Source organism: Panthera leo, chromosome A2 (assembly GCF_018350215.1).
Source record: "Panthera leo isolate Ple1 chromosome A2, P.leo_Ple1_pat1.1, whole genome shotgun sequence".
NCBI classification, from domain to species: domain Eukaryota; kingdom Metazoa; phylum Chordata; class Mammalia; order Carnivora; family Felidae; genus Panthera; species Panthera leo.
In genome coordinates, this window is record NC_056680.1 from 27,980,800 (window position 1) to 28,004,570 (window position 23,771).

Consider the following 23,771-nt stretch of genomic DNA (forward strand, 5'->3'; position numbering starts at 1 on the left):
AAGAATAGCCAAGATAAGATTCCCTTTGGAGTTTAAAAATCCTCCAGTCTTTATCGCAATGCATTTTATCTCTATTGTCAATAAGACACCCAGAAGCCTGTAAGAGGAGAAGAATGTTCCCAGACCCATCAGGAGAAATGGCGGCTGTGTCAATGCATTCATAAAGACACACCACTGCGCCAAGGGCATCATGGACTCTGAGCATTCTCCCTGTCTCCCACACTGACACTAGTCTTTGGTATGTCATCTGAGGAGTCTCTCGTGGGAAGACAGGCCTTAATCTGTCAGAAGAGCATGTGAACAGAGGCCGCCCGGCTGGATAAAATGCAGCTGGTTACCATGTCCCTAGGGGGACAGCGCATTGCCACAGACAAGGTGAAACAAGGCAGACAAGAGCGTGGGCTAGAGATGAACAGGCCGACCAGTGGAGCCTGCAGAAAAAACTCTGACCTAGAGCATAGGATTGCAGCTTGAAAAACACCATTAGGCAAGGCAATACAATCCTAGTGTACACAGCTCAAACAGTGAAGGGAACCAACGTGGTCCCTGGAGCAGGAGACACGTTGACTGTGGCTAGCAGTAAGGCTGCAGAGCCTCCGGCACGTACAGGAGGCCCCATCTGGTCTCGAGAACAGAATACAAACAGCGACCCTTGATACGGTGGGGAGGGCAAGAAGGAAAATCTATACGTTTACGGGACATGAACTGCAAGCAATTGAGGGAATTCAATGAGGGAGGAGGGAGGATAGCTTTAGTATTTATGGATTTACAGGAAGAGAAATGCATTATGATAGCTAGCAACCCCAGCCCAAAGGGAACTAACCACACAATTAAAAAAAAAAAAAAAAGTCCACATTCAAGGACCTGGCCCTGCAAAGGAAAACAAGCTAAAAAAGGAAATTTGGGCTTTAATAATACAAATATTCACAAAGAGCAGGAGAGAAAATGCAATAAACCTTGTGGAACACAGAATCACATTTGACTCCTCTAGATGCTCGTAACTGCACAGAAACTTAACAATATAGCTAATATTTGACCCCTTCATCTGGGCCAGGGACAGCCTATGCATTTTACATCCATTAACTCCCATGATGCACATAATGATCCCATGATGTAGATACTATTACCCCATTTTAAGCATGAGGCAACTAAGGGAAAGACAGATTAAATAAATCCTAGGGTCTGCTCCTAGTAAGGAGGGAGCTAGGATTCACACCTAGGGATGGGCGGCTACTGCTTCCCAGGGTTCCAAATCACCCTCACCTTTAAGAAATAAAGCCCACATCTTTGGTCTCTTTTTGAGTGATGATTAAAGCATAAATATCTGAGAAGAAGGGAGAAGCTATAGCTGAGACACAGGAGTGGGGAAGCACAATTAGAGGGTTCAGAGGAGCAGTTCACAAAATGTGTGGTCTCCATACCCCTTTAACTATTGAAAAGTTTTGATGTTATAAAATAATTAGGTTGTGGAGATGAAAAGTATAGCATAGGGAATATAGTCAATAATAACCCTGCATGGTGACAGATGGTAACCACTTATTGTGGTGAGCATAATGTACAGAATTTTCAGTTCCCTATATTGTACACCTGAAACTAACACAACATTGTATTACCTGTCAACCATACTTTCATGTACCAAAAAAAGTATTGATGATACCAAGTATCTCATGCTTATGATGATTATATCTCCTGATACCTCGTTAGGAATTAGAACTGAGAAAATTTAAAGTATTTAATGGTTTACTTAAAATAACGAACTTACAACATGTTAACATAAATCATATTTTATGATAATCATATTTTTTGAAACAAAAAAATACTAGCATAAAGAGTAGCAGTGTTTTACAGTTTTGCAAAGCTCTCATGAATGGCTTGATAAAAGACAAATACATTCTCATTTGTAGTTCTGCTTTCTATCTGCCATGATAGGTCTTCTGGTCTAAGTGTAGGAAGAAAAGTTGGTCTCATACAGATAATGTAGTTGAAGAAGGAAAGACCTCACAGGTTCCCTGAAAGGCCTCAGGGACACTGGTGGCCCCAAGACCACTGGTTTAGAGCATGGACACTGCAGTTAGAACATTTGGGTTTGAAACCTGACTTTGCCACTTAATGCATCCTTGATCTGAATTAATTAAGCTTTGAATATCTTATTCCTTTATGTATAAAACAGAGGTACTCAGTACCTGCCTCATAGAATTGCTTATGAGCATTAACATTTTTCAAATACTTAGACAAATTTTCAAGGCATATATCAATGTTATATGAGTAATGTTAAATAAGTACTAAAATAATCACTTGGTTTTACAAGCAGAATCTCTGTCATGGATTGGCATCTTCATACTGAATTTTATATTCCCACAGCTGGGACAACAACAAGGATTTCTTTAGCAAGAGTGAACATTCATGGAATAATATCCATGTTATAATAGGAATCCCAGTAAACTGAGAATGGAGTTCAGATACGTACTTTGACAGACTGAGAGAAGGAAAAAAAAAAATCATTGGAATCTCCACTTTCAGAGGATGATAGCGTCCTACCTTCAAAACTCTTCCATGTTCAAAGTCACACCAGACAGTGGTAATTCTTTCAGGTAATGTGTGTTCAGTTTTGTCTATAAAAACATGTAAGGGGGGCACCTGGGTGGCTCAGTCAACTGAGCTCGACTTCGGCTCAGGTCATGATCTCACAATTCTTGAGTGGGAGCCCTACATAGGATCGCTGCTGTCAGCCTGTCAGTGCAGAGCCTGCTTCAGATCCTCTGTCTCCCTCTCTCTCTGCCCCTCCCCCACTAGAGCGCGCGTGCTCGCTCTCTCGCTCTCTCTCTCTCTCTCTCAAAAATAAATAAACATAAAAAAATAAAAATTAAAAAACATGCCAGGAAGTCATTAAGCTGACCCATTCAGACAGGTTTTAATGACCAAAAAGTGGTAAATGGTTAAGAACAATCAAGAGTTAATATTACAGAGAGATCTTAAAATTTCTCATCACAGAAAAAAAAGTAACTATGTGTGGTAAAGAATGATCACTAAACTTACATGGTAATCATTTTGTAATATATCCCTATATCAAATCATTATGTTCTATACCTAAAACTAATATAATGTTATATGTCAATTATATTTCAATTTAAAGGCCAATAATTATATGTCCAGTTTAGGTTAAATATACTTCTATATGGACAAATTTCTATTAATTTTATTCCTAAAAACTGATAAAGGTCATTCAAGAGATGGTCTAAGACTGAAAACAGAATGAAGAATTTATTATGGGTACCTTTTCCTACTTGTATCACTTCTCTACACGATGTAATTTTGATTAAATGTATAAATCTTCCATTCAATTCCATCAAAGCTCCTACATCTTCTTAGATCTTGCCCTCCACTTCATTCAATATCCTCAGTTTTCGTTTTTTTTGTTTTTTTCCGAAGACTATCAGAATCCTAGAAAATGGGTTATTTCCCTTGCTTCTCTACATTTACCTTGCTAGGGCCACAGGCCGATGACCTACTTGTATGGCTACAGTTTTTCTTGTTGTTGTTGTTCATCAATAGTCAAAGGATGATCTTCAGCTTAATACAATAATCTGGCTGATTAGGAATTGCCATATAGGATTTAATTATTTTCAAGGAATTACAGTATTATAGAATGCATTCCAAATAGTTACATTAAGCATAATCTAGAACACAAAACAACACTGTAATATATTGAATGTAAGATCTCTGGTGACTCAGGAGACACGTGACAAAAGTACCACATTCCCCAAGATCCACCTTTTTGATATTACCTTCAGGCAGGAAATACGTAAAAGCGGCAATTAATAATAGAAAGACCAATGTAAGAGTTTAACAAAGAAACATACACATATTATTATTGTAAGAAGGCGAAAGCACATCTCTGCTTCCAGAACAACCACCTGCTTCATTGCTACCCACCCTCTAGTCTCTTCACTTATAATTCGAGAAAAGCATTCATCTGCCTCCTTCAAAGTGATGCCAAGAACATAGAGTAAATTTTTTAAAGCCTGTCTATGAAGTGCTATGAGCTTGGTGATAGGTGACGAAAGAAAGAGAAAAACCTTAAAAAAGAAAAGAAAAGATTTAACTGATCTCAGGATAGAAAGACTTTGTAAGCCTAAAAGAACTGGAGAAACTCACCAGTGATAAAGCTGATAAGCTTAACTATGAAAAAAGACTAAAATGTATGTTACTAACATCATAAGCAAACTAAAGAGATCAAAATAAGAATAATATTTGCAATGAATATGACAGGCAAAGAGTTAATTCCTAGAAGACCTAAAACTCCAATAAAAAAGGAGCAAAGGATATTAACAAATAATTAACTGATGAAAATAATTCATAGATACATTTAAAAGTTCACCCTGCTATCGATTAGGTGGAAATAATGACATAGATAAATCTTTAACTTGGCAAAGGTTAGGACACATTAAAAAATCTTAAATGCTTAAAGTTGATGAGGGTATACAGTCAGATGTATGTTGCTTGTGTATTGCTGATGTATAGCACATTTGGAAATATTTGTCAATTTAAACAATGCATAACATTTTATCAAATGATTCCAGTTTAAGAAGTTTATCAGGAATGGAACCAAAGATCCTTTATCAAAACATTCATGATACAGTTTGAATACTGAATACTAAATTATAATAGATCCATATAGTGTAATATTCCACCATTAGAACTCTCGGGGTAACATATATATTTAAAAATCAGAAAATGTCAACAATAGGTAAAAGAAATGAGGTTATAAAGTTTTTTTCTTTTCTAGAGAAATGGATAAAAACAGAAAAAAAAAGAAATAAACTGAAATTTTAGCAGGAATTATGTCTAGCTAATGAGATTATAGATGGTGTACATTTTATATAATGGGAAAATATTCTTATAGTTAGAAAAAAATAAATGCAAGAATAAAAAACTTGTTACACTTGATCTAAACTAGATTGCTTTTACATAGACATAATTTAGACAAAACGTTTCTTCAGTCAAGCAATTCATTAGCTGGTTACTAAAAGATTACATTAAGAATACCAGATGCTTCTTTGACCATAAGCAACTCCTCCCCTTTCTAACATTTCAGTAGTACTAGAACTACATCAGTGCTGAGTATCTACTGTGTACTGATTATATCAGGAGATGAAGATGTGGGAGGAAAAAGAGATGATGAAAGGAGGGGGAAAAAAAGGGACAGCTTCACTTGAAATTGAATAAAAGAGAAGCATGTGGTCCAGAAAGCCAGTCAGCCCAGACCCAAAGCTTTCCAGCATGTGTAGGTCGAGCACTGCAAAATGAAGGCCTATTGCTTATCAGCAAATTGTTAGCAATCTCATTACCCTGAGGGTTGCACAGAGATGCTACACTTTAAAAAAAAATCCATTAAAATTAGTTCAAAGATCAAGACACAAAGGTGGTGTGAGAGGGTCATTTTTCAGTGCTATGTGTGGAGAAAAGAGACTTGTACAGTAACTCCCGTTACAGTTAATGAGGGTTGAGCATCTAGAATGATTTAAACCCCCTGAGAATTTAATTTAAAACCACCATGGCAAAGCCACTCTCAGCCATGAATGAACCCCAGCTTCCCAGGCACTAAACACAGTAGAAAATAATATGTATTTTTCATCACACCACACAGAAAAAAGTAAAAAGGCTCACAGAACATCAAATTCCCATCAATTTAAAGGTTTATTTTTAATCCTGGGTACTATTTTAATGCCATTTTTAATTAAGTAGTTTAAAATTAGGTCTGGGTTATTTCAGTTGCTATGTGATATTCTTATACCCAGGAATCCAGAAAGTTTCTTTCAGTTTAAACTTCAGTTGACAAATTCAGGGCCACAATTAAATGATGTCCTTTACCCAAACCCAAGCCCTGGACCATCCTTCAAGTATCATGAAAATGGAAAGTAGAAAAACTATAATTATTATTATGCCATGCTCCCATAAGCCAAATCCATTCATTCATTCTTGTCTTCCACATCATCTGAATTTAGTATTCAACATAGTCCAGGAGATGGGTGAGAGTTACATCTTTACTTTCACATGAAGAAACAAAACAAGGGGTGCCTGGGTAGCTGTCAGTTAAGTGTCCGACTTCAGTTCTGGTCATGATCTCACAGCTCTTGAGTTTGAGCTCAGAGCCTAGAGCCTGGAGCCTGCTTCGGATTCTGTGTCTCCCTCTCTCTCTCTGTTCCTCCCTGCTTATGCTCTGTCCCTGTCTCTCAAAAATAAATATATGTTAAAAAAGAATTTAAAAAAAAAGATGAAATGACTTGACTAGGTTTCCCCAAATTGAACTAAAATCCAGTTCTCCAAATCCTCATCCAAAGCTGGCTGGTAGTTTTCACAAATATAAACAGCTCTGCACCCAAAGAGGGTAAAGGAAGCAACAGACGCAGGGGTAGAACTCCTTCTCCCTGCATGTTCAACTCCAGAGACAGGACAAGAGCCTCGCTAATCATCACTAGTTACTGTCCACACCTTGAGTTCTGTGGCAGGTCAGGAAAGGTCTCTGCGTGGAGGTGAGGACACAGGAACTGGAACCTAAAAGAGAACTGAGGAGGCACATGAAGGTCACAGGGAGGTACACTCCTGGTGGAGACAACAGCAGGTACAAAGACCTAGCAGGAGCAGCAAGTTGAATGAGGCAGGGGCCAGAAATCCAGGAGGCCAAGGTGAAGCCTGGAGGCTTTGTTCTAATTGAATGAAATAACCAGTGAAAGTTCTTAAAAGAAGAACCTGGTCTAATGCCTATATTAAAAAGACCATGCCTTGGGGCGCCTGGGTGGCTCACTCGGTTGGGCGTCCGACTTCGGTTCAGGTCATCATCTCGCGGTCCGAGAGTTCGAGCCCTGCGTCGGGCTCTGTGCTGACAGCTCAGGGCCTGGAGCCTGCTTCGGATTCTGTGTCTCCCTTTCTCTGACCCTCCCCCGTTCATGCTCTGTCTCTCTCTGTCTCAAAAATAAATAAATGTTAAAAAAAAAAATTAAAAAAAAAAAAAGACGATGACTGCCACTATATGATGTTAAAGAGCAAGGGAGGGAGTGGTTGGAAGGCTTTGTGAACAAGGTACCTAGAGAGGATTGCCGTCCAGGCAAGATTCGGTGGGGGGCGGGGGGTGGGTAGATAGTGAGTGGTAGACTCAGGATCTATTTCCAAGGGAGAACCTCCATGTGCACTGTAAGGATATTGCGAGAACACTGTCAATCACATATTCTAGCATCATCTCCTTGTGGAAGGATCTGAAGAAAATAGGACTCTCCTCTCTGGTGTTGCTCATGTTTTTGCATTTCCTGAGCAATCAGCCTATTTTTACCTCAAGGACAGATGCTCTTTCCTTCCTTTGGGATGGTGCCAGGAAACTCAGGGCCAACTTTGTGACCCATCTCTAGCAAGTATATGGAGAACTGTTACCCATTTCATCCACTAATTTCACTTTTGGCTTCATCTTACTTTCCTTATTTTCTTCCTGACTTTGGTTTGGTCTTATTTTTAAAACACTTAATCTTGCTATAGTTGATTAGTCAACTGAAGTCATTTTTCAGACATTCCAAGAAATAAACAAATAGACAATATAGCTTGACAATGTGTTGGTTGCTACACAAATAATCATAAACATAAAGGTTCTCAGAGGGATTCATCAGAGACTTATAAATAAGTACATGTTTAAGAAACCTGTGTGTGTGTGAAGCCAAGAAGACAGGCTCATAAAAACTTGACTTAAGCAATCAGGAAATTGCACACAGACCTGCTCTACACCCAGAGAAAGCAACATGGTAACAAAATGTTGGAAATCAAAGCTTACCAGATGATGAGATATCAAATCCTATGTTAATTCCTGACATTTAGGAGGATATAAAATACCACTTCAGACAGAGGGCTCAGCCAAGAAAGAACGCATTTTATCAGCCTGGCTAGAATCCACATGGAAATCTAGAAAAACTGTGCTGGGGGCAGGGGTGGGCAGGGGAGGTGGGTGGGGTATTTTTTCACGCTCAAACCACCTGTTACTTTTCTCTCTTCCAGAGCAGGCCACTTTGGAATGATAAATGTTAACGATGCATCCAAGTGTGAGTATGTACACATGTGCAGGTGAGTATAAAATCTAGGTCAACACTCTCTTAACCACTATACAGCATTGCCTGGTGTGAGAATTTATCAAATTGGTCCACTTGTTAAATGAGAACTCTGGTCCCTCCCACCCCCCCTCTTTTTTTTTTTTTCTTATTAGCTTTAAAGCTAAAAATTCCAAATAATCAATAACCAGAGTTACTCATTTAACAAATATTTACTGAATGCCTGCCATGCCCCAGGGACAGTCTTAGGCTGTGAGGACACAGTCTTGAACAAACTAGACAGCAATGCCTGCCTGCCCTTGTGGATGTCCCATTTCCAGTGAGCCTGTGACACCAGTAAGTTATACAGTAAGTTACAATATTAATGCTACAGAAAAAAAAAAAAAAAAAAAAAAAAGAAAGCCAGAGAGGTGTTGCAATTTTAAATAACAGCAAAGGGAAGGCAGTCCTGAGAAGGTGACGTTTGCATGCAACTTGAATAAAGGTCTGAAGGAGATAAAACAGCATGGCGTACATTCATCAGGGGGAAGAGCATTCCAAGAACAGTTGGTTCAAGCGCTGTGAGGCAGGACTGTGCTTAGAATATTCAATGAACAACAAGGAAGTGGGTATGGAAGGAGCGGAGTGAGTGTGGAAAGCAGATCAGTCTCCTGTGGCTGCTGTAACAAATTACCACAAACTGGTAGCTGAAAACAAAAGAAACGGACTCTCTCACTATTTTGGAAGTCAGAAGTCTGAAATCAAGGTGTCGGCAGTTCCGGGGGAGAACCTGTTCTTCGCCTCACCCAGCTTCCAGTGGCCACCAACATCCCTTGATTTCTACCACACCACTCTTCCCTCTGCCTCCCTGGTCACGTTAATGCTTCCTCTGCTCTGTGCAGTCCCCACCCTTGTGTCACTAAGGACGTGTGCCACTGGATTTAGGACATGTGCCACCCTAAAGATGATCTTATTTCAAAATTCTTAACTGCATTTCCTCTGCAAAGACCCTTTTCCAAGTAAGGTAATATTCACTGGTTTAGGAGATTAAGACAGACATACCATTTGGAGGTCACCATTCAAATCACTAAAGGATGATGACAGTAGATGAAATCAAAGAATAATGGTTGGTGGTGGGGGACAGATGGAAGACTTATGTAGGAATCTTGTAGATCACTGTATAACTGACTTTAGTTGGAAGCAAACAGGAAGCCATAAGCAGAGACGTGACATGGATTCAAGATGTTTAATAGGCTCCTTCTGGCTGTTATCATGTAGAACAGTCCAGTAGCATTCAACCCTTAGACTGATACTTCAAATCAAGAGTGTACCATATTAAGACTAGAATTGAAAAACAGAAGGAATAAAACTTGGCATATAGCAAGCCTTCACTGGCTAATTAAGGACACTCTGAAAATCCCCTACCGATCCCATCAGACATACCTGTTAAGTAATTGAATGTTCTTTTACCTAATCAACCTGTTTTGAAACAAAAGTAATATTTTCCCATAAATATTTCTTAACCATCTACTATACTCAAGATTCTGTTCCTAGGAATTAAGGCCATCAACAGATCACATACTACTATCTAACATGGGATTAACTGATAAATCACCTTTTTTAAAGATTTATGTTACCACTTTACTTGTGTAAACAGTGACTGAAGAATCTCAACTCTGGTTGGGGTGGGGTGGGCAAAGACATGTTGTGCTCATATTCCTTGTTATTGCTCTTCTAATCATGCTACATAGAATCCCTTCCCAGACCCTTAGCAAGGTTTTGGCAGAATCTGTCACTCTGCACTCACTTTTCAGAATTAAAAGTATCTGTGCAGTCTCAGATTAAGGACAGGCTTGAGCGGCAACCTTGACTACTTTGAGCTGTCTTCCAACTTTTTCCCCATTCTGGGGCTGAGCTACTCTGATTTTAGAGGCAGCGTGGTCTTAGGTAACTGGTTGTCAGCAGGTAAAAGGCTGGTATCCTGAGTCTAGCTCCAGTTCCATCTGGTGGGAGCTTTTGCAAATATATGGATCTCAACATAGTTCAAAGTTGATTTTTTTTTTTCTGGAAAGGTATTCAAGCTCTACTGTCACTTTATCTGCTTCTGAGGGTCCATTCAAAAAAGGACAGCACGGGGTGCCTGGGTGGCTCAGTCGGTTAAGCGTCCAACTTCGGCTCAGGTCATGATCTCGCGGTCCGTGGGTTTGAGCCCCGCGTCGGGCTCTGTGCTGACAGCTCAGAGCCTGGAGCCTGTTTCAGATTCTGTGTCTCCCTCTTTCTCTGACCCTCCCCTGTTCATGCTCTCTCTCTGTCTCAAAAATAAATAAATAAATGTTAAAAAAAAAAAAAAAATTAAAAAAAAAAAAAAAAAAAAGGACAGCAAGTCTCTAAAACACTGTCAGTGGTATATGACCCAGTCACATTTCTCGACAGGTCAGTGCCTCAGTTATGCCAATATCTACCCGAGCACCCTTGTGGCACATGCCCACTACTTTGGCATTCATGGTTCTGTGCAGGACCAAGGGACCTGCTGAATTGCTTATATGTTTCTTCCAAGGGCTCCAGACAACAGGGGTGTGGTAGAAAAGCTGTTCCCATCTTCTTCTCAGGAATATTACTCCTCAATCCCTTTTTTCTCTTCTACTATAGGCCATTCCGAAAAGGCTCTTCCCATCCTTGCCCCATTCAGAAGCAAATGAGAGGCAGGCACTGGTCTGTGCTCATGTGTAATCCCAAACTCTATAGAGTAGATGGGAAGTTCTCCTAAGGAGCCTATCCTGTACCTGTACCACACTCCTATCTCATAGCAGTTGTCTCTATAGCCTGCAGGTTCCATAGCTCAGCATCCAGCCAGGGAACAAGACAGCAGCACCCTTTTGTTGAAATCATCCAGCTCAGGTCTTTGAGCTACATTCTGCTCATGACTTTCATGGGCAGTAAGAGTCATCTAGAGGGAGAAGAGTCCTCTGGAATTCTTCATTCCATCTGGCCGTATCTTTCCCCTCACTGATTCTCCTCTTACATAGTCTGGCAGCATGGAAGTGTGGCTCAACATGATAGGTCTGGTTCTGCTGCTACCCCTTAGTAAAGTGAGTGTGGCTCTCTCTCATATATGAGTAGCTCTCCAGGAAGATTGTCAGCCTTCCTGTTTGGGCTCTAGTTGCTCATATTCTAGGACAATGTGAAAAGTCTCAGTGAATGTCTGTTCTATTCCTGAATTTCAATGACTTTACTGAAGATACAGCTCCACAAGAAAAAAGCTTCTAGGGGTCATTTGGTCTCCAAACAGAATAGAAAATACTAACTAGTATTCTACCCGTCTGCATGAGAAACACTCTAAAGATTTTAATGTAATTTCTGTTGATTTATTTTATCCTGACATATCTTATTTAACAAATTTTAAAGCAATCATCTTTGGTGAATGGAAAGGGATCGTGGTTTACTGTTAAAGTATTAGCACTCAACAGATAAGTCTTAGTTCCTACCAATCTGTTGAACTGGAAATAAATCTTAAAGATGAAAAGATCTCTTGATAAGTACAGCCATTTCAAAAGCTATTAGAAAACAGAATAATTAGAGAGCCAGATGAGTTTTGCTCCTCCTGGACTCATTTTACCTAGGAGCAAAATACAGCTAGACAAGCTAGACCACCTGTCCTCCCACACCAGCACTGCAGAATTCACCAAGGTTAGTCCTATTCTTAAATGATAATGATGATTACACCTAAACAACAAAGCCACCAAAATGTCAGTGAGAAATACAAGTGGCAGAGAATACATTTACAACAGCATAGCCATAGAAAGGAGGAGTAATAGGGAAGGTTTTAGACTCTGGGGAAAATAACTCCTTACAGCACCTAACCAATGATACAAAAAGGTTTGCTGCTCATGGGATGGCAGCTAAAGGGGGTGGAGAGAAGGACACAGTGAGGCTCAAGAGTCTCGGGTGAAGTCCTGACTTCCATCTAGTAGAACCACCATTGGCCTGAGACTCAACCTTCCCATTTCAACTGCTCATTGGTCAACAAGGACAAAACAAAGTAGCAACTCCAAAAATGCATTACTCATCATAATTTATTATTTAAGTTTAATTAATTTCCCAAATATTTTTAACAAAAGATATTATGAAGTTGTATATGTGTATATACGCTTTTCACCCCTACTACAAATGCACACAGGAGAAATAGGACACTATCTCAGTCTCCTCCTGCTATAGGTTAAGCTTTACCCTAAATTGTTCTTAGAGAACTGCCAGGTCATGTAAGGAAGGTGGTATTTATTTGAAATAAAGAACTCTGTTTTCTCATTTTGTTTTTAGAATAGTTTTTTTTAATGTTTACTTATTTTTAATGTTTTATTCATTTTTTTGAGAGAGAGACAGAGACAGAGCATGAGCAGGGAAGGGGCAGAGAGAGTGGGAGACACAGAATCCAAAGCAGGCTCCAGGCTCTGAGCTGTCAGCACAGAGCTCGACATGGGACTCCAACTCACAATCTGTCAGATCGTGACATGAGCCGAAGTCAGATGCTTAACTGACTGAGCCACCCAGGTCCCCCTTATGTATTTATTTTTGAGGGATAGAGAGCACATAGGCAAATGAGGTAGGAGCAGAGAGAGAGGGAAAGAGAGAATCGGAAGCAGGCGTGGCTCTGTCAATGCAGAGCCCAATGGGGCTCAGCCTCACAAACTGTGAGATCATAACCTGAGCCAAAATTGAGTTGGATGCTCAACGGACTGAGCTACCCAGATGCCCCTGAATTCTGTTGTTTTTAACTTATTGGTAAACCTGTGATTCTGCTGGACTCAATGGTATTGAAGAACAAATATCAGGTTTGAGTCAAAGGTCTAACAGCAGCTTCCTCCTATCAGTCTTCATCTCTCTACAACCAGGGCTGTCACTGAGACATGGCCACTGGCATGTCCATTCCCGTTATTAAACTCTCAAAACCCTTCTGTATGTACTATCCCCTGCATGCTGCTCCTTCCTCTTTGCCTCCTCCCCTGGGGCTCCCCAGACCTCTCCACAATACAAAAATTGATAGGTTGATGTTTGACACAGCAGAGAGTTTCCAAGAACTACCCTGACATTGGTCAGTGCCATGTGTCATACTAATTGTTTTCATATGAAAATAATGCCTCTGCCTAAGACATATCCACCCACATCCTGAGCCCCAACCGTGGCTACATCTAAGCCAAACCAAGACTCCTGAGGCACATTTAAAGCCTATAGGAGAAATCCCAGGAAATAATTTAGAACACAAAACTAGTTCCAAGATCTACTATTGTAGAGAGTTCCTAGGATAAGGCCCATTTAGAATTTGTGCCCAAGAGCTATTTGCAAATTTATAGTTATTTTTTCAGTCAATTAGTCTGAGAGAAGAAATGGAAGCTAAGTAAATAAATTAGATCATTAATTCGCAATAAATATAAATTATGCTAATTCTAAAAATTGAACATATATACAAACTACATATATAATAAATGAGGAATATACATAAGACTCTATTAGCAAAAGAAAGCCATCTTGACTTATTGTGTTGTGGAAAATCCATGTTTATTCCTTCAATAGATTTTAACAGTTTTGATATGTGTATGAAAATATAGGATAAACATTAACTGCCTACTGATGTTCCAACAAATCTATTTTCATTCCAAATGGAAATTAGAATATATTTTGCATTATTTAAGTTAATTACGTGACATTTCTTATGAATAATGATGTATTATATCATTCATTACTTCTAATTATGTTCTGTTACAAGTGTGAGGCTGGCAACACCGTGGCCAGCCTTTCCCTATTCCTCACAATCTGATGGCTTGCATGGGAAGCAGGTCAAAAACATGCCTGGAATATAATGAACAGAGTTCAGTAATTGTTAACCGTGATGATTTAAAATTACCTGGGGAAAGTTTCACATAGAAACAAATAGAAATGGGAAATGGCTTGTCCTGTTATAGGATATTCATTTTTGCAACTAATATGAGAAATATTCAAAGTGTTATTTTAATACCTATAATTACCATCCTACCATTTGCTACAGCTGGAGACAGAGCACCCCTCATACTGTCCTCCCCCGCCCCTCCCTGTGCTCACATACCAACAGAGTTCTATTTTATATTGACAGGCAGATTGTAAAGATATCTTTTTCTGGTGGTGAAAGTGACTCTATAGGCTTTGTGCAATTCTGAGACAATGCAGCAACCTCCTAAAAGCTCTACTCAAAAAGCCAGTTGCATTTCCCTCCATTAATGCATAACCATGGTCAGACCTGCCCATTTCACCCCATTCACAGCAGGGCCTGAAGCTAGAAGGTAAATCCTATTATGAAGAAGAGGTCAAGGTGAAGGAAAATCACTCAGAAGAGGAGCCAAGTGAACCACAAGGCCACCATATGCATATCCTCATCAGCCAGCACTCAGCAAGGAGCCAGGGAGAGACCACTGGACAGTAGGAAGAGGCCAGGATGAGGTCTAGAGACCAATCTGCACATGCTTTACATCCACCGCCTCATGGGTGAGTCACCTTTGTTTGAATGGGCCAGGACAAAGGATATAAAATCCACACATTGTTTTCCATCCGATTTCAAATGTTCCCTGCACACATACAAAGCATCTATTAATTCCTTCAGTATCAGGTGCCAACAATCCATCATTGTGTCTACAATAAAAACAAAGACACCAGTCTCAGCTCCAGGAACGAAAAATAAACCTGGGGGAGGCAGAGCTTGGCAAGGAGCATTCCTCTTTCTCCTCTGGTACCCAAGACAATTACTACCCACTGACCCTGCATGTAGCCTCAGAATCATCCTTAACACTGTGAGCTAATTACCAACCAAAGAAGTGGCATCTGAGATAAAATGCATTTGCTCTTTGTGCAGTAATTCTTCAGATGACCAGTCAAGATGGATGAGGGTCACACAAGGTTTGTCTTGCAATGAGGGTTGCCAAGATCATCTGTGGTGGGTTCTAGATGCTTGAAAAAAGAGATTAGTCAACTTAGTGAATGATAAAAGCATCCAAGAGCTTCCTTTGTCCCTGCTGACCGATGCCATCAAAGACTCTTTCTAGCTACCAACCCAAAGGTAGGTAAACATTTCTACGGGAACCTTTCCCACAGAAACAGAATTGTTCTAACTGAACAACCACTGCCACATGCAGAATTCTTGAACACAATAACCTGCCAAATAAAGAAAAATATGACTGTAAGAAAACCAACTTGTCCCACTGCAGCTCAGGACAAAGGACAGCAAGATTGCCCTTGAATGTCTCTCCAAGGGTACTTTAAGCTAGCTAATACACGACAGGCATGCACAGGGTTGGGGGGGGGGGGGGGGGGAAAGACACACTGAGGGAAATTTTAAGAAAGAAAAACTATCTTTAGTAATAAGGATATTAAAATAGTGCCTGTGCTCATTTTATTTGCACAGGAAGGTTTAAAAAGAAACTCTTTTGAGAAATGAAAGATCATCAGATCGCTAATAACTGCAGTTTCCTGAACAATTAAAGAAATTCACAAGATTACAACCTACTCAGGAAATGACAAATATTTCTGATTTTTATGGAAGAACTAAAAGGGCACTTTTATCTATAGCATCCATTCCGTAAGAAGCACTGTTAAGTAATGAAGCTATTTTTGTTATTTGTTCATTTGCTTCAGGAGAACTCAACACGGCAATAGTCTAAAAACAGACAACTTCCCATTGCTCGCTTGGAAAGGTAAAATCGTATATTAAAAGACATTTGCCAGAGTTTTCTTTTTTACCTATTAAACTTGGACCTTAGAGAACAATTTCCATTGTGCCAAACTTTTGTTTCTAACATTCAGCAGAAATATCTTTCAAGGGACATAGTCTAATTCTTCACAAATGCACTTTATAAGGCTATCCTCAATGCATCATCCAAACAGTGTCTGCACTTGATAACATTCAGTGTGCAATGCTCCTGTTTGGAAAAACCTGCTCTTTTTAAAAACTGATCCAATAAACTGTTGACAAATGATTTGTATAATAGAGTATGGCCAGCAAGCCAGGTTTATCTCTGTCATTACACACTGCATTCAACCCGTTCACAAACGTCACCGTGTTCCCTTACGTTAGGGCCCCTTCTGCCATTCTGAATAGCAATCCAAAGATCAATACACAGTCTGCTGAAAACACCAGGACATAACAAATGAATAATTTTACTTACCATAAAAGCCCCAGTCTCTAAATGGATTCCACTAATACTCAAATTCATTTTTCATGCTCAAGATGGGAGGGAGATGTAGCACAATGCAAGGGAGCAGGGTACGGAGAAGTATTAACCATACTGGCTCAAATTTACTTAAGCCATGAACAATAGCCGGACTGCACTGAGGTCCATGAATAAAATGTTCACTACAGAATTCTTAAGATGCAATTTCCAAAATGGTTCTGTTCTCTCACCAAGACACTCTGAAAAGCATTTTCCAGGAACAAGAAATTAATGGATTAAAGACATTCTGACATATCCTTCTAGAGTGTTGCACCACAGAGGCCAAAGCCTGTTCAATCAGCTTTAAACACTGTTTGCGACAAGCAGAAGTATTTGCTTTCAGTGGGGACAAGGAGGGATTCGAGTGGGTCTTTTGAGAATGAAGCCAATAGTCTTGCTTCAAAAGTTTACCTTTGGCCCCTGATCTAACAGTTCTTTTCCTCCTCTGAAAGGTATGAAAAAGTCAGTGAGCAAAGTCCTAAGAAAAAAAGGTTTGGGGAGAGGGAGCAAAATGTTAGAGAGGACACAAGTTCAAAGATGACATTTACAAGTCTCATGAATGGCACATTCCCCAAAGGCCACCTGAATACTCTTTAAAACGAAAATCATCATAAATACAAAATAATAATTTCCTATTTACGTAAAGATGCCAATATACTGCCCTTAAAATACAGACTTGTCCATTGAAAACTAACAGGCAAAAAAAATCTTTTTCCATCGGCCATCAATTCATTCACCACTTTTAGACTTAACTGTACCCTTGTAACACAGACATGTAAACAAGATTCCAACTGACAAAGCAGGAGGGGAAAGTTGGAAAAAATATAGCTTTAATAGAATACTAAAAGATCTGGAATAAAATGGGAACAAGATTTGGCTGGTGCTTGGGCATACTGAAAAGGCAGGATTTCCATGGACCCTTGTTGTCCCGCTCCATCAATCGAAATGATCCATATGCTCCTGATGATTACAGCTTCACTTAAAATTCAGGCAGGATAGTACTTTGGATGCTGAGGAAAAAGACGTGTAAGAGCTCCTGCCCCACCCCTTTCCAGGAACGAAGGACTCGGCACAGAGACAAACAAGAATGCACATAGTTCTGACATGAGGCAGACTGGGTAAGTGTTTGGCCCAATGCCTGGAACAGAGCAGGAGCTCCGTAATAAACTGCTGCATGAATTGACATGCAAATAAGGAGTCAAGGGTCACAGAGAGGACCACACATTTACTTCCTGAGAGGGCAAGGCGGGTATCAAAACATTTTAGTTGAAACAAAAAAGGATGGGTAGGATCTCATCTCTAAGAGAAAGGCAGGGTAAAGGTGGCCGGGGTGGGGAACATGGTGAAAGGAAATACAACACCTGTTTAGGAAATAGTTGTAAAGGGGGAAGGTTGAGTCAAGATAGTGAAAATCTTTTAGGGGCGCCTGGGTGACTCAGTCGGTTAAGTGTCCGACTTCAGCTCAGGTCATGATCTCGCAGTTTGTGAGTTCGAGTCCCGTGCCGGGTTCCATGCTGACAGATCAGAGCCTGGAGCCTGCTTCGGGTTCTATGTTTCCCTCTCTCTCTCTCTCTCTCTCTGCCCCTTGACCAACTCATGCTCTCTCTCTCTCAGAAATAAATAAACATTAAAAATGAAAAAAAAAGAATAGTGAAAATCTTTGAAGATTATGCTAAAAAGTTTGGACTTTCTCCTTAAAAAAAAAAAACATTCATTATATTCACTAGTAGTTTGGAAGGGACTAGGAAGGAGAAAGATAGGATTGGGAGCCATGGTCTGAATGATGTGTGGGCTGGAGAGAAGTCCAGGAGCAGGGAGGGTTCAAGATGCTGTACGACTTAGGACACCCACACCAAGGGGCTCATCTAGGGCAGACAGAACAGAGCACTGGGGGAAGATTAAAGCCCGCTGCAGACATCTCACCATTTATTTCATGAAATGTGAGTGGGCAGAGCTATCCACAGCTTCAATTCCCAAATCACAAGACAAAAGAATATCGCTTTCTGCAGGCGAATGAGTAACGTATTAAGATTCTTCTCACCGTTGTCACCTAGCCGAGTTTACAAAGGTAAAGTAAAAAAATAAAAAAATAAATCACAAAATCATCATATAAAAAGGATTGTCTGAATACATTATCTACTGGTCCTGAGACCCCTTTCAACCCTGCAGATATGAAATGCCTCACTCAATATACAGATTATAGAAATGTCCTGGTTCTCTTATCCTCAGAAAGGGTCTGCTCCTTCTTGCTACCTTCCAAGCAAACTGAGGTTTGCTCATTTTAATGCGACGTGCCTCATGTCCCTGGCATTTACTCAAAGATAGGAGATCTGACCAGGACCCATTTCCAAAACAGCAGCTCCAGTGCCATCTGGAAAAAGACTAGTCATCATTTACTAACGGCTCACTATTCAGCTTGTGCATTTTCCCAGAGGCAGACACCTCAACTGAAGTACATGCATGTCAATGACCTATATCTTGCATCACACCTGACAAAATTTGTTAAAAAGACCATGAAAATCAAGTTTTCTACTATCAAGATATGAGTTAAAAAAATTACAAAACTAAATTCATTCTATTATTAACCATTAAAAAAGCAGTACAACTCTGCAAACTTCCAGGGCAAGGTATTAAAATTTGTTCATCTAAAATCACATTTTCATCCCAGGTCCCCTCTTTGATAGAAGATAAAAGTCAATTAAAGCTGGCACTCAAAGAGATATGGCATTTCAACCATATTCTTTTGACACCAGAATGCTCAACCATTAAAAAAAAATCCACAGAGGAAAAAGACAACCACAAACTTGCAGCAGAATCAAACGAAAAAATAAAATGCTTCTGTCATTTTAAGAACTTCAAAGTCTCTTAGAAGAACTCCATATAAAATTGACATACAGCTTGAAAATTTTTCTTTTTTTATAGGACTTTCCTGAACCATTCCAGCTTTTATTTTTACTTCAGTAGACAAGAAATAATATTTTTAAATATTTACCATTTATAATTTAGACTATTTTTATAAATTTAAAGGTAAATATCAAGAAGTAATTTGTACTAGTAGTTTACTCCTGTTATCATTAGTTTTATAAATGTACATAATTTATTTAGTCAAAATTAAATTCAAGGAATCCGGGTGTCTACCATAAAATCACAATTCTCTTTTGGTGCTTTTTTTCTTATTTGTGTTTTTTTTTTCAATGTTACATCAGGTATATGGCCAAGAAAGGAGATTATTCCTGAAGTTCTCACACACTTTGAAAATTCCCATAGGGGAAAAAAATTATACATATACACACACACACACACACACACACACAATTTTAATTTACTCTGGAAAAAAAAATCTTGAGATACTTATAGATTCAAAATTACAGAGACATTTATTTCAAAGTAAAATCATGTCTTAGTGTGGAAAATGTTTATTATCTTAAAATATGAAATTTTATACTTTATTGCCCTCTGCATAGTAAATTAAATTAGAGGGAAAGAGAAAAAAATAACTCTAAAGCATCAGTACAAAAGTCATTTGCACACAGTCACGAGTGACACTCTAAGTAAACACAAAAATAACTCCAGAACATTTCACCAATTCCTGCTGCTCCCACTGCAAAGAATAAAGCTTCCACTGAAGTCAGCAGCAGGAAAGACAACAAGTCAATGGTCAGAGAGAAATAAAACTCTACCACCAATGATACTGGATGACCATCCAGAAGCTGGGATGCTCTCCAAGAAAAAAAAATGCTATTTCAGATCCTAAAATGAAAATGACTATTTTGTTAGGTATATTGAGGTGTATGAATTTGCTAGAATGATCCCTAAAAGGTAAAGACACCAAGTTAATCACAAATCCTTAGGTAATACCTTATTTCCACATCACAAAAGTGCCAGCCAATCTCTATCTTACTATTAAGATTTGCTACTGATAACTGAAAACAAAGTACCCATGATATTCACTAGGCCCACTTTAGAAGCACCTATTTATTTACACAGCTACTATAGTGAAAAGGTCAAGTAAAAATTCACCTCCAAAGCCACGGTTGCTAAGCAACTCTTTTCAGAAAGTTCTGCAACATTGATCAAGCATATTACTGGTGCCACCAACTGGATTCGGAATAAATGCAACATCTTACCTGGTTTCTCCAAAGGGGGAGGAAGGCGGAGCCCCTGGTTTCTTTTTCAGACCAACATTGGAAGCCAATGCTGCAATCCTCTGGTCTGTTAAGTTCAGAGGCATTTTATTTTGCCTCTCTTAAAACAAAACAAAACAAAACAAAAAGGATACGTCCTGGTACCACAGGTTTCCTGTTCACAAGAGCAAAGGACAGTTCTGTTTTGAGAAAAACCACAGAGGGCTTGATGAGGTGTTGGCCAAATCTGAATGACATTTCCTCACGGTTGAAACCTGAAAGAGAAGATGATTTAGGAAATGAGAATTTGTAAAATTCAGATGAGAAACTCAGATTATATACAACTCTAAAAAAAGCAAATTCCAATACTACAGATTGTTAGTTGCAAAGTAGAAATCACTGAAGCTGTTCCCCATTTAAGTCCACTAAGATGGATTCTTGGCAAATCCTCCTAAAATACTCTCCTCTCCTTACCCAGTGTTGCCTTGATTGTTTTTAAGCAGAAGCTTGCACAAGGACAACAAAACAGTCTTCTTAAATCCCTCTGTAATTCAAGTTGTCACCTTAACCCAAAGTTACTAGGTTCCACCTGTCAGGTTATTTTTATCCATTCATTTCATCATTTTTGCTAAGCTGAAATTTTTAATTGTTAAGCATGGACTATAAACCATTTAATTCTTAAATGCTTTTCTCAAATGGTTTCATCTTTATTTATGTAAAAGCAATTTAGAAAAGCTACAAACACCATTTGACCTTGCCTATAACTACCAAAACATGAGCACTTCCAAAGAACTATTCTAGTAAAAATTCCAAAATTGAAGGGAAAAATTTTGAGAAAAAAAACAGACTTCAAGAGGAGAACAATTCCTGGTTAATGCAGGTTGTGAAATATTTCATATTCTCTTTTTGGGGGGGGGGGAGTCAAGGGAGTGGAATATGACTGAATCAGTAGGCGGTGCTTAGCATTTGGGTACCAAGTAAGGGTTTTCCATCATTCCTATGCTTATGCATGGCAACGTTACTTCCTGAGTAACTAAGACCCTCCTTGGAAAACCACTCATTTTCCAATTCAGAAACTATCCTCCTATAAATCTGTGAGAATAGATCAATCCATGGGAAACCAGAAGATTACAAAACAGACAATGTCAGTAAATGGTTGACTATTTTACAAAGCATACCAACAAATGTACAACTGTTTAATGATCCTCATGTTCTCAAAGACTCAAAAGATACAGAGGGCCATGCAAATGTCACCCACTATCATCTAGAAGTGCCCACATGGCAAGAACCTAACACATGTCAGGGACTAAGACATAAAATAGAAGGTTTGCCTCAAAGATACAATACTGGTTTTCAGAACATTTACAACTAGCTAATAAAAATGACAGGCCAATGAGGATATTGAAAACCAATGTACCCAGTGGTTCTTAAGGTGTGTTTCCTGGACCAGTAACACCAGCATCACCTGGGAACTACTTAGAAATGTAAATTCTGAATTCCTACTCTGGACCTACCAAAGCAGAAACTCTGGGAAAGGGCCAAGCAATCTATGCTTGAGTAAGCTGCCCAAAGGATGGAGAACCATGATCAAACCCAACTATTCTCCCAATCCTTGGGTCCTTCCCTACAGAATCTTGGCCAACTAACTGGCTAGACTATGCATGAATATACCCAGTGATGCGAAGTTCACTATTCATTGCTTCTAAGACAATCAATTCCAGCCATTACATAGTTGCCCTTCCTCCAAGTCTATTTGTTTGTCATGAATTCATGCCTTGGAGAGGATGAAATACGTATCGTGCAAGTGGCAGTGCTTCAGATATTTAGAGTTAACCTTTTTTCATTTCCCCCACAATTTTTTAAATAAACATGGCATTTCAATTCAGTCATTCTGCAAACAGCATTGATTCAATTCCACTGCAGCTCTTGGTGTGTCTTATGATTATTATTAACCTTACTTGGTTTTTGCTGGGGGTGGGGGGAAGGTTGCCAGCCCAGCATCTACTTTCTGTATTTCTGTCCATACCATCCTGATTTTTCTTTGGGTAATACCCCCCCACACACCATATTCTGTTTGTGGGGCTATTCCCACTGCCTGACTCTAAGGACAGGAAAGTGATTCAGGCATCCTTAGGCTTCTGTCACATGGCTGGTTCAAAAGCAGACACAGGACAAAACACGAGCCTCTGAAAAAAAAAAGGAGATCCACAAGAAGATTACTGCTGATGCTAAAGGGAAGAACTTTCTTTCTGCTGAGTTGCCAATCTGCTCACATGAACCAAAACAACTAAAAGTTACACTAAAAAGAGTCCACCTGACATCCAGAGAGGTGGGCAGAGCCAAGATAGAGAGACCCATACCTGGTGACATTGTTTGAGAAGCTGGATCTAACATTGCTGTTAGGACTAATGTGCCCAGAATTTGTTTCCTCTAAAGGATGATTGTACAGAATTGACTTCAGCACAGGCTCTAGTTGATAAGCCCCTACTCAGAGTCCATGAAAAACTCTTCATTTGGTTTTCATTTTTCTCATCATTTCTCCTTCATCCTCTATGCCCAGTTCCATTCTTTCAACCACAGAGCTTCACTTTTTCATGATTAATGTATTGTTTATAATCTTAATTGCATTTTTATAAATATTGCCATGTCAAAAATACATAGGGCTCCCGCATATTTTTTTTTAATTTGTATATAAATCATATCATGCTTTAAATGTCACTCTTTTTTTTTTTCCCCTCAACACTGTTTTAGCGACTCATTCATGTTGCTCTAGGTACACGTAATTCATTCCTTCCCAATGCCTATTCCCTCTCACTGGATTACATTGTAGTTTTCCCTCTAGTGCCAAAGGACTAGCTTATCTCCAATCTTGAACCACAAATATCACAGATGACCACCCTTACATAGATTTCCCTGGGTATCTAGGCTAGAGTCCCATTATTTGGTTTTACTATTTAGATTTTCTAAAATAGAAGCACCAGTCTGCATTCCCAGCATCAGTATGTTTAGTCTTCTATTTACTCACATTCTTGCCGGCACTTGAGAGTATCTGATTAGGTAGCTTTTACTGGTATGATAGACAAAATGGAATCCTTTACTTTTGTCTCTAGTGTGGTATGTATAAGTACATATTTCTCCTTCTTGAATTGCCAATTCATACTTTGCCCTTTTGTAGTGGTTTCCTCCCTTCTATTTTCTGATTTTTCAGAGCCCCCTGTATATTTAAATATGCATCTTGGCCTATTAAACATGACAATTATATTCTCACCATCTGTTAGTTTTCCTATCATATGATACATTAAATAGGAAGCATTCATTTTGATGTATTGATCAATTTTCTTTTTATGGTT

General features: G+C 39.2%; 1 protein-coding gene across 9 annotated transcripts in view; it reads right to left on the reverse strand.

Moving 5' to 3' along the window:
* Positions 1–23,771, reverse strand: part of FHIT (fragile histidine triad diadenosine triphosphatase) — a 1,408,202-nt gene that overhangs the window by 757,906 nt on the left and 626,525 nt on the right. For all 9 annotated transcript variants that reach the window (XM_042929865.1, XM_042929864.1, XM_042929861.1 and 6 more), the window contains one exon: positions 20,577–20,696. In XM_042929865.1, the coding sequence (XP_042785799.1) occupies positions 20,577–20,679 (103 nt within the window). In that variant the 5' untranslated portion in view covers positions 20,680–20,696. The remainder of the gene's footprint in view (positions 1–20,576; positions 20,697–23,771) is intronic.